Source organism: Euprymna scolopes, chromosome 19 (genome assembly GCF_053919585.1).
Source record: "Euprymna scolopes isolate OS-2025 chromosome 19, ASM5391958v1, whole genome shotgun sequence".
In the NCBI taxonomy this organism is placed as follows: Eukaryota; Metazoa; Mollusca; class Cephalopoda; order Sepiida; family Sepiolidae; genus Euprymna; species Euprymna scolopes.
The window spans coordinates 22023851-22036350 of record NC_136500.1 but is presented as its reverse complement, the minus strand read 5'-3'; the positions used below and the strand labels follow the sequence as shown (position 1 = coordinate 22036350).

The 12500-nt window shown below is 34.1% G+C and overlaps 1 protein-coding gene across 50 annotated transcripts in view; it reads left to right on the top strand.

Moving 5' to 3' along the window:
- LOC145303484 (uncharacterized) overlaps nucleotides 1-12500 on the top strand; it is a 578993-nt gene that overhangs the window by 463141 nt on the left and 103352 nt on the right. For 48 of the 50 annotated variants that reach the window (XM_080144904.1, XM_080144905.1, XM_080144854.1 and 45 more), the window contains 4 exons: nucleotides 169-192; nucleotides 4559-5116; nucleotides 9951-9977; nucleotides 11412-11438. In XM_080144904.1, the coding sequence (XP_080001030.1) occupies nucleotides 169-192; nucleotides 4559-5116; nucleotides 9951-9977; nucleotides 11412-11438 (636 nt within the window). The remainder of the gene's footprint in view (nucleotides 1-168; nucleotides 193-4558; nucleotides 5117-9950; nucleotides 9978-11411; nucleotides 11439-12500) is intronic. The other 2 variants (XM_080144871.1, XM_080144856.1) reach the window with 1 other exon arrangement.

The window sequence follows — 12500 nt, the reverse complement described above, 5'->3', positions numbered from 1 at the left end:
ATTACAGATTTGTGAATTTTTATTAACGAATGCTTTCATGGCTTGGGGGGGGTCACTCTATAGTTTTATGGATTTCCTTGAATAATTTTGCAATCAAGATATTATTTTGATATTTCTATGATAATATTTGTATACATTTTATCATATGCTTTTTAATTTTTCTTTTAGTTTTGAAAGCATGGAAAGTACGAGGTGAGTATTTTAAAGCTCAGCTACTCTTTCATTGGTCAGTTTTGGTAATCTATTATATAAAAAGGGCAAATGTGTGTTAAAAAATTATCAAAACAAAAAAAAAAAACTGTCGATATATATTTTTGATCAGCGTTGTCCCGGATTAACAATACCTAAAATTTAGAAAAAAAAAAAAACATTTATTCGCCGAGGGTGGGAGTCATTTGGGTCAGGTTTCGTGTCCGGGGTGTCGTTTTTTAGCCATTATAATTTCTACTTTAGAAAAGAAAATGCTTACTCATTCCCCGAAGAAGCTATTACATAAAGGAAAGGTCTGTGTGTGTGTGTGTGTGTGTGTGTGTGTGTGTGTGTGTCCGTCCGTCCGTCCGTCCGTCCGTGTCCCCAGCTAGAGAGGAATGAGATGGGCGGAGGAGAAAGAAAGGAGTTGGGGAGAGGAGGTACGGAAGAGGGGAAAATAGAGATAGATAGATAAACGGCTAGAGACAGGTAGAGCAATAGAATTTTAATACAAATATGTTTCCCTTTTGCCCGGGCAACGCCGGATAGCGCTGCTAGTTTATAATATTGGTGACCTTAAACAAATCTCTACATGACCAAATAAAATTGCCAAATTTCAATTGTAGTTTTAAACTGTTTACATGGACTTTACATTAATTCTCCTACATTAGAAACCTTTTCGTCTTTTTTCTGTCCAACTATAATTTTGTTGTTCTGGTATTTGTCTTTTCAAATGCATGTAATTCTTAAAATAGTGTCTCTGAATGGCTTCCATACATTCAGCACGAATAATAATGTATCAATAGAGCAGTGTGAGCAAAGCCGACTGTAACCTGTTTACTTGAATCAAACTCACATCTTTTGAAATTAAAAAGAAAAAATTAAGGACATATAGTTTGATTTAGAACTTGATTGTACAGAATAGTGGAATGATAAAATTGTCGCCCTAAACAAAACACCATAAGAGCTTTATTTTAAAACTTTTATTGAAAAAATTAATCCAGGTAACTTGATGATGTAGTAGAGCTAACATCTCTTCAATATAGTCACCTTCAGCCTCCATCACCGCCTCGATACAGGAGATCCGTAACTGGGAGCATTCCTTTTCCACAAACGCTGGCAGGAGATCGGCGAAGACTCAGCGGATGGCAGCGATCAGGCTGGCTTTGGTGTTGTGGGAGGTCGTGTTGGTGATGTTCTTGACGTATGATCAAACGAAGTAATCCAGCAGGTTCAGGTCGGGGGGAGGAGGGGGCAAGTGGGAGCAGGGTATAAAGTCGTAGCACAACTTCTGAAGCTAGGCCTGAGTCTATTTGGACTTGTGGGCCGGTGCCGAGTCCTACCGGCACAACCAGGGTCTGCCAGTGGCCACCTGATTGTACCAGGGAATCACCACACTCTTCAGCACACTCAGGTACGCTTTGGTGTTGACTTTCAAGCCGATTTCGAAGATGTGAGGTGGTATGATGTGGACTTCACTTGAAACAACACCAAAGACCATAACTGTGGATCATCTGTTGTGCCTTCAAGCGTTGAAACGTCCTGGTTTTGCATATGAGGGTGCTGGTAATGGTCTTGTTGTCATAACATTGATCGGTAGAGAGCATGAGTTATACAGTGGCACATCCCCGATCTTGCTCATTGTATCACTTTCAAACATGATAGAAGGCTCCGATCACTCTGGGAATTTGTACACAAACTGGTTAATTAGTGGATAGTCTGCAAAAAAAAAACAAAAAAAAACGGTTCTCATGAAATGGAAATGGAATCATATCGTCTTTTCTAGTGCGACAATTCTATCGTTCCAACCTATTCAAAAAATTGCGTAGGCTCTGATGTGAATACATACAGGATCCGTTAACAAGTGACTATATATTTTCTTTTGTTTGTAAGTTCGTTGATACTTAAGCTTTTCTTTTATGTTATGCTTATTTGAAAATGAAAATCGAATATGATTATAGCATCATTGAAAAACAGATGGAAACTTAATAAATGTTTTAATAAGCATCACGGGGATTTAACAGAGAAGTCAACAAACGACTACGCAAAAAAAAAAAAAAAAAAATCAAATAATAAATAAATGTTACCGCAGCCAATAAAAGTTACTTTTATACCGACCTGCCTCAATTTTGTTGTTGTTGTTGTTGTTGTGTGTGTGTGTGTGTGTGTGTGTGTGTGTGTGTTTAAGCAGTTTTTAATGGTCTTTATTTGATCTCAAAAATTCAGTTTTTACAAGCGGATTTGAATCAAGATGGCGACACATTCTCGTTTGGAAATTCGTGATTTTTATGTTCCATGATGTTTTTTTGTTTTGTTTTTTTTTTTTTCTGTGCACACGTGCACACCTCAGAAACTTGTGCGTGTTTCTTGTGCAGTTTAACATTTACAAACAAATTCTGCGTTTACTTTTTTCGTTTTTATTGGGGGGGGCTACTTAATTTTGGCATTTATGCAGTGTAAATTTCCAAGTAAATTCTGTGTTTATACATGTATATGTATTTTAAGAATTTCGTCATTTGTTTTTTTTGGGGGGGAGGCGGGGGGGGCTGCTAGTAGCGGCCACGGTAACAATTATTTAAATTGTATATTTATTTGTATTTATTTATTTTTATGTGGTCTTTGTTGGCTTCTATACTAAACATCCACCGTCACATTTTATGTTGGCAAAAGAAAAAATAACAAACATACGTGCACTCTTTATTAGTTTCTATCTAGCATTTGTTTATTTCTTTCATGTTACTGTCATTAGACAGTCAACAGATAGTTGGGTGGACTTTGAAAAATGACAGTGCTATTAAATGGTATGTTTCTCTCTCTCAAATAATCCTCCTTGAATGCGTTACTGAAAACCAAGCAGCCTGAAGACTAAAATTCTCTTAGTTTGTGGATTATGAAGCAATTATTGATAGAATACGAATTATTATTTCTGTAGCAGAATTAGCAATAACCGAAATGGCGGGGCATAGAGAGCTTACCTAGGATATGTCTGTTGTGTTTCGGGTTGAGCGGAAGAGAGAGTTTCAAGATGGCGTCCGTGGGTTTTTATTAGCGTTGACCCCATGCAATTCTCGTAGAATCGTGTCTACTCTTGCGCGGTTATGCAAATATATAATTCCCGACCGCTATAAAGGCAGGACGCTGGAAAGCAGTGAGGCAGTGTCCGGCAGATTGTGTGTAGGTGGTTCTGGCGATTGGATTGGATTGTGACGAACCACGTGTTTGCGAGAAGCGAGTTTTTTGTTTTGTTTGTTTTTGGGGGTTTTTTTCTGCTTCTTTCTCTACGATTATTACAGACAAGAAACCCCTCTATTCTAGAAGTGGGCGATACTGACTATTTCCTATCTGTGTTCCTAATTTTTTTTTTTTTTTTTTTTGCCTACTACGTTTTGCGTCAATTTCATTGACAGAATCATGTTTCCTAATACTTTAAAGTATTTTATTAACATAAAAAGTGTACAAATTTAATACATATGAAAGAATCAGAGAATATCAAAATAATTATTCTAATATTAAACTAAATAATGATCAAAATAAATAATTAAACTAAATAATAATTCCACTGAACAATAATTAGTTAAATAATAATTTGACTGAACAATAATGAAACTAAATAATAATTATTTAAATAATAATTCAATTAATAATTACACTAAATAATGATCACACTAAATGTTAATTCGACTACATAATAATTAGTCCAATAATAATTTGATTATAAATATTAGATTAGTTAATAATTAACAAAATAATAGACTAATAACGATTAAACTAAATAATAGTTAGACTAAATAATGATCGATTGAATAATGATTATACTAAACTATCATTAGCTAAATAATTAGATTAATAATGATTATACTATATAATAATTAGACTAAACAATCATTAGCTAAATTATAATTGCATTAAATAATCATTAGTTAAATAATGATTAGCTAAATAATAATTGTATTAAATAATTATTAGCTAAATAATAATTATATTTAATAATGATTAGCTAAATTATTATATTAAATACTTATCAGTTAAATAATAATTGTATTACATAACGATTAGCTAAATAGTAATTATATTAAATAATTATTAGATAAATAATAATTATATTACATAACGATTAGCTAAATAATAATTATATTAAATAATTATATGCTAAATAATAATTGTATTACAAAATCGATAACTCAATAAGAATTATATTAAAAAGTTAATAGCTCAATAATAATTATATTAAATAATTAATAGCGAAATAAGTATATTAAATAATTATTAGTTAAATAATAATGATATTAAATAATTATTTGCTTAATAATTATATTAAATAATGATTAACTAAAATAATCATATCTTGTTTTCGTTTTTTATTTTCCAGGATATTTTACTGCACGTATAAACATCATGTTTGTGCTTGACTCGTCGGTTACAAAAGAACACTTCCAAAAGATCAAGAACTTTGCAAAATCAGTCATTAGATATTTCAACATCTCTCCGGAATCTGTGAAAGTGGGCGTATTAGCATACAGCAACAAAATAAAAAGTTTTGACCTGAACAAATGCAAGAATATGAGAGAATTATTTTTGGCAATTGATAAGCTTCCATACATGAAAGGAAAGCCACGTCTAGGTGCCACACTGAAGTTCCTTCGAAAATATTCATACCTACCAAAATATGGCGGAAGACCTGGTATCATGAATATCGCTATCGTTGTCACGAATGGTAAATCTATGAAACCTAAATGGACAGCACTTCAGGCTAAAAAGTTAAAACATGAAGGCGTGAAGGTCTTCGTCATTGCACCCGGAAAACACGTTGATATGAAGGAGCTAAAGTATATCGCTAGTCGACCGAGCGACTTCTATATCAAAAGAGTTCCTACGTACGAATTTACTAATGAGGATACGTTTAAATTAGCTTACAGCGTGTTTTGGGGTAAGTTAATCACATAATGTCCATTTTATTTTTTTCTATAATTATATATAACTATATATAATTTTCTATAAGCAATCAAAATTTAAATGTAAATACTTAGAATGTGATTTCAGCTAAGAAATATATTTTCCAATCATGGAATTTTTTACGTTAAGTTATCGCTCCCAATGTTTTTTTTTCTGCGTGTGTGTGTGTGTGTTTGTGTGTGTGTGTGTGTGTGTGTGTGTGTGTGTGTGTGTGTTTTCTTGTGTGTGTGTTTTTCTTGTGTGTGTTTGTTTTTTTTTGTTTTGTTTTTTTTGTTTTTTTGTTTTTTCTAATGTCAAAATTATATCATCTTCACAATCATGGCGGCAGGTGCTGAACGTTTGAGCTATCGTAAATAGATAAGAAAGTTTGTTTTTTTTAATTAAACCACTACAAACTACGCAAACAGTGATAGAAATATATCGGCAAGTTGAAATGAACATTTTCCATTTAAACTTGCCGACATACTTCTATAGGCGTTATCCATCCAAACAAAGATTTTACTCGTTATAAACCCCTCTTGGTGTATGATTACGATTTCCTGGTTATTTCAGTGTTATGTGACCAGTAGTTTAAGAATTTATCGGCTAAATTTGTTTACACAGACACGCACACATGCATACACCTACTGTTTTATTTATATAGATTACTAGCAGGGTGCTCCGACGTTGCCCGGGATTGAATGATGATCAACAAATATTACACATTCCTATATTTTTATCATCAAAATCGGTGAAATTGCCCATTGTTACATGAAAGCGATTGATTGCCTGCTCTAGTTGGGGACCTATCGCGTTCACCAGGAGGAAGCTCCTATGCCTCTCGCAATGACTTTGCTCACAAAACATTGTAGTCTACATTGCACTGTAGAGAATCTACTGTTGATTTTATAAAATTATTTTTTCGATATATAATGCCTTGAATTCAAGTTTAAAATGCAAAAGTCAGGTATCACGAGAGAAAGGGTTAGTTTAGTACAGACATATGTTTATATATTTTTGTGTGTAGAGGATTCAGTCCTAAACTAATTACCCGATCATTATGAATTTTGGAACAAAGCTGTTAGTTGCAAGGTTGGATAATGTTGACTATAAGTAATTTTATTTCGATGCCTCCATTCAGTTTTGAAAGACAAAGGATACCCCCTGTAGGAGCAGCTTCATGTGTAATTGTGTGACAAAGTTTGCACAATCTCCAACAACTACAACAATATATATATATATATATATATATATATATATACTAGCAAAAGTACCCGTCGTTGACTGGGTTCAAAAACAGCCTACAGAAAATGGACTTTGATTTATGAAAGTATGATAGGTTATGAAAAGGAAGGGTTGTAAAGAGATAGCTTCGAATTTGGGGCTATCAAAACCAAACCAAAATATGATGATAGTAAAAATAAAATAGATAAACCCCATAATTTATTATACCATACCTGTTCACACTGAAACACTTATCACAATATTCTGTGGATCTATATTAAAAAACCTTCTTAAACTTTGTGACATATTTCCATTCTATGGAGGTCAGGTGTGAATGAACACCCCATAATTTTATTATACCATATTTCTTCAAACTGAAACATAATTATCAAGTATACTTACGCAGATAGATATGAAAAGTCTTTATTAAAGTTTGTGCCTATTTCCATTCTCTGAAGGCCAGGTGCAAACGCAGACCCCACAATTTTATTATACCATCCCTATTAAAGTTGAAACATACTTATCAAAGTATTCTTATGTACATCTATATCAAAAACACTTGTAAACGTTTTTTTATTTTTTTTTTATTTCGATACTTTGTGGACCAGGCGCGAACGCAGACCCCACAATTTTAATGAACTACCGTTCTGCCAGATCAAACATACCCATTCCTGTGTCTCGATACATCTTCTATCATTATATGTAATCAGTTTTTTAAAATAGTCAACCATATATGAACCTATTCGTGACCAGACACATTACCCTATGTGACGAAGGCCATCAACTCCCCATATTTCCTCCTATATCACAGAACACGCTAGGTAACATACAAATATCCGTGCATAAGGTCGCCAATCTAATCAAGAACCTTGATTCCAGTAAAGCAACTGGCCCTGACGGCATCCCAATTATAGTGTTAAAAAAGCTTCAACCAGAACTTGCTCCCATACTTACAAAACTGTTTAAGCGCTGCCTTAAGGAGAATTGCTTTCCGACTCCCTGGAAAACCTCATCAGTTTGCCCTGTATTTAAGAATTCAGGTGATCTCCCTCTCAGTACAGACCAATAAGTCTCCTGTGTGTTATGAGTAAGTTGCTGGAATCCATATTAAATAGAGAAATAGTAAACCACCTCAACAGAAACAACCTTCTTAGTGACACACAATATGGTTTCCGCTCTGCAAGATCTACCGTAGATGTGCTGACGGTTATATCTCACAGGATTAGTGAATCTCTTGACAAAGGCTTCCTTTCTAGGGCAGTTGCTCTTGACATATCAAAAGCCTTCGACAAGGTATGGCATAAGGGTCTACTTCACAAGATTTCCAGCTACGGTATAACTGGAAATGTTTTCTCAATCATTGAATCATTTCTCTCCAATAGGCTCATAAGAGTAGTGGTCGATGAACAAAAATAAGAGGCCTGCAGTATTAATGCTGGAGTCCCTCAGGGGTCAATCCTGGGCTCAACTCTCTTCCTGATCTACATCAATGACCTCCCTAAACACATACTTAAATCATTCGTTGACATCTACGTTGATGACACGACCATCTACGGCAACACATCAAAGGCTGTAAACGACAAAGTTCTCTCTGATTCTTTCTCCTCTGATCTCGAGTGCGTGGTTCAGTGGGGGAAGACGTTGCTGGTTACCTTTAATGCATCTAAAACCAAACTCTTATCCTTACATCATCAACGCTCTGATCCCCATCTGACATCGATTGGGATGGATGGCTCTCATCTGAGAGAGGCCCCATGTTTTGCCAAGCTTCTGGGTTTGACCTTTACTCCTGATCTGAAATGGAACACGTACATCAAGTCTGTTGCCAAGGTCGCTGGAAAGATGGTGGGATCCTTCTACCGCTCCAGAAGATATCTCACTACTGATGCAATTCTCTATCTATATAAAAGCCAAGTACGTCCAAGGATGGAATACTGCTGCCATATCTGGGCAGGAACTGCTAAAAACAGCCTGTCCTGCCTTGACAGAGTACAAAATAGACTTTGTGGCTTGGTGGGGGATGCCCTTTTCTCTACCCTGCAACCTCTCTCCCACAGAAGAGACATTGCGAGCCTATCCTTTTTTTATCGGTTTTTCTATGGCAGGTGTTCATCTGAACTCCAATCTCTGGTCTCCCCCCCCCTTGCTAATCTTTCACGAAAAATACCCGTCTAGCCGAATCCACTTTGAAAAATTTCCCCCACTCTTTATCTGTGCCTAAATCAAAATGTGGATTCCATGAACAAAGCTTCTTTCTTAGAACTGCACGCCTGTGGAACTCTGTTCCGTCTGCCTGCTTCCCACCTGACTACAACTTGGATGTCTTCAAGTCCAACGTTAACAAATTCCTAATGAACTGCCCCCTTAAGTAAACACTTCATCAAATCTCCACACTAACGTAATGTACGTACTTGCAATAACCCTTATCCCTGAGTGGCTTCTGAGCCTTGATAAGTGGTGACCACTGTGTAAAAAAAAAAAAAATACACACACACATAGGCATTCAGCTTTATATTATAGAAGATATATATATATATATATATATATATATATATATATATATATATAGTTTGAAAGAGATCATTCTAAATTTAATTGGATTTAGTTTTATGCAAAGCTGGTAAAGAAGGGGTGGAATTTATTCATGAAAATTCGGATACTTTTGATTTGTGTGAAATTTCGACAGTAAATATAAGTCATCAATTAATAAATATTCCTTCAAAATTCAGTGTCTTTGGTGCATTTTAAAGACTTTTAAAGGGGCATAATATAACCATAACGTCCCATTTAAAAATTCAAATATTTCAGATTTGCATTAAATTCGATCCATAATGATTAAAGCAAGATTCCTTGAATTTCGATTTCTTCTTAAGACCTTTTCAAGCCTAAGCTTTAAATTTCAGACATCTTACTAGAATCAAAATCCATGTAATGGATTTTGATCAAATTAGGAATAAGGATCTCAGACATAAGGTTTAGTATCTTGATTTTAATATTCGTAGATCGCTCCTCTCCCCATCTCTTCTCCTTTCATATCTATTTCCTTTTCCAATTCCTCCACTGATAATAGCAATGTTCTTACCTATTCGCCAGCTTCAACTCATCTCGTTCTTGTTCATACAAATATCCACCAAATCAAATATCTACTTATCACTCTCCCACCCTTTTATCGCCTTCCTCTCTCCTCTCACATATCATCTGCTTTTTTCCTTTTCTTTGAAAGCATTGCACCTCCTACCCCCTTAATGCACCTTCTTCAGCGTTTCTGTATAAAAAGCTCCTTCTCTTTCTCCAATAAAGCCCTTTCTACCGTGATTTAGGTCGAATTTATAGGCCGAAGTATCTGTGGCTTTGTACATATGTCTGTGTTATTATTTTAAATAGCTTGTTTACATACTTATCGACTATTCCTATATACTAACCATTCCATTAAAAAAATGAAAGAGGTTGATAAGAAATTACATTTTTTTCAAGTGAGGTGTTTTTCTGTTTATTTTTGTTTTGTTTTGTTTTGTTTTTTCAACCATTGTATTTTTCGAACATTGTATTGAATATATTATAATTGATAAGTTTTGCTTTAATTGAATTTTTTAAATTTTTTGCAGAATATGATAGAAAATGGAATATGGAAGGTTTGTAATTTTGTAATACATTTATTGGCACTTCTTAAAATAACAATCTTTGGTAACTATAGTAAAAAAAAATGTAATTCTAATTTCATACTTTCTGGTGATGTTCGAGTAGGTTTTGTTTATACCATTAAAGGATACGTCCTTGACAATCAGTCTGATAAAGGGTGAACCACTGTGGTTTCTTCTGAGATTGTCCTTGTCGGCATGATTCAATTCGGTCTCAGCAGGTCCACCTTCCCAGGCGTTACCTTCTCTTTGAGAGGGGTTAAAAAAAATGAAAAATGGAACTGCGACACTAAACATAATGCGGGTTCAACTGGCTTCCTCCAAAGGAGTAAGTTTCATGGGAGTATGAAATTTACAAGCGGTCCCCAGTCACATGTATATCCCCGTTAGGAGGGAAAAGGTTAGTTTATTGCTGATGCGCTCTTCCCGGGGAATGGCGACAGGGTTGTTCAGGCATTATTTTTTGTAAGTAATGCGCTAATCTGTTGTACGCTGGTTTTTCAAAACCACACTTGACCTTGTGTCTAACCTCATGAAAGGAAGATAACTAAAAAAAAATAGGTTACCGTACAGAAAAGTCATATTTGACGTTTTGGTGAATATAAAGACTATAAAGACTGGAGGGGGGGGGGGACTCAATTTTAGCCTATAACCTCCTTCATCGTCATTATGGCCTCTCTCGGGATCTTCTCTTCACCCCAACATGGACTGAGAGGACACAACCTTTCATCGGTTTCATCGGATATTTCGGCTAAACCGATGAAAAGCCGCATTTTCTCCATAGAACAGACTGTCGCTTGAGCTTGTCACCGCACCAACAACAAATCAGTTCAAAACGAAGTTGGACAGGTGCTGGCAACTGTATTCTTACCATCTAAATTCGCAGCGGTCTTCTCTCCCCCCTTTGGTGTCGCTACCCCCCTCTCTCTCTCTCTCTCTCTCTCTCTCTCTCTCTCTCTCTCTCTCTCTTTCTCTCTCTCTCTTTCTCTCTCTCTCTTTCTCTCTCTCTCTCCTCGAACCCTTCTTAACGGCGACGAAACATAAAATGTTTTAACCTACGCCGAATAAATTGAATAGAACTGAAATAAATAAATAACCTTTGCATCGTGAAAACGTACCAAAATATCTTGTGTATATTTTTCTTATGTCTTCTTTACAAGAAAACACATTACGGCATAGTTTTCTGTCTTTTTCTTTCTTTTTTTTAAATTTATTATATTGGATATCTTCTTCCGAAATTTTTATTCATGTTTAGTAATAAAGTTTGTCAAACATTGAATATCTATTGAAAATTACATATTATTGTGCAAGAACTTATATTATTTTATTAACTTACTGATATAATATAACTTCATTATTATATTATTGAAACTTACTTATATAACTTTATTATTATATTGAATAACTAATTGAATAACTATTTTACAGGTTATCAAAAGAAAATGGCTCTGCTAGGTAAATAATTTCCTACCTTCATCTAATTATGATTGTTAATCTCTACTTTTAATCGATGTTTAGGGAAGAGGTGTCAAAAATGCAGTCTGTGGACCGTATATAGCCCTCGGCAAGCACACATGTAGTTTGTATTTATTTTATAACTGAAATTGTAGTTTTCCATCTTAAAAACGTGCGTCGTTTGTTGAAAACTGTTGTGGGTTTCTTTATTCAGAACGGTTTTTACACTGAAAGATATGTTATAGTTTATCAATTTAAAAAGCAGAACCGATACATAAATGTAACTGTAGGGTTAGGTAAATTTAAGAAAGCTACATTATTTTAATGAAATTTTTAATGTATTCTCAAAAGAATGATTATATATTTATAGAATTTCAATCATTCAATTCTATCAAAAAACTAACAGGGAATTAATTAAAATGGATGTTTCAAAGAATATGCAAATTAGCTAGATCTTGTGCAGATGAATCCAATTCCGCGACCCATATACAACAAAGTTGTAATTTCTTTTTAAATAAACAGAAAAAAGGGTCTAAACGTGAATATCAATACACAAAAAATAAAATTCAAAGGAGTATATATATATATATATATATATATATATATATATATATATATATATATATATAAATACATAATATCCTATAAATTTGTTTTTTGTTTTGTGTAAGTATATATATTCACATTAAAACCCCTTTTATTCAATTTATTTAAAAAGAAAATAAAACTTATATATGAGTCGTGGAATTGTATTCATCTGCAAAACATCTTGTTAATTTGCATATTCTTTTAAGCATCCATTTTAATTAATTCTCTTTAGTTAACTATTGCGTGTAATTATATTCATACAGACATTCTACATAATTTATACTTGCGTAAAAAGGTTATAGTAAACATAAACCTCTTTCTATATTTATTTGCATATGCTAAAAAATTGCCTACTAAACTCCTGTCAGTTTTTGGTCAACAGACATTAATAATATATAGGGTATTCGAATCCATGCGAAACTTTATTTTGGGGTTTTAGCCGGGAAAAATCGGTGCAAAAGTGTAGATATAAAA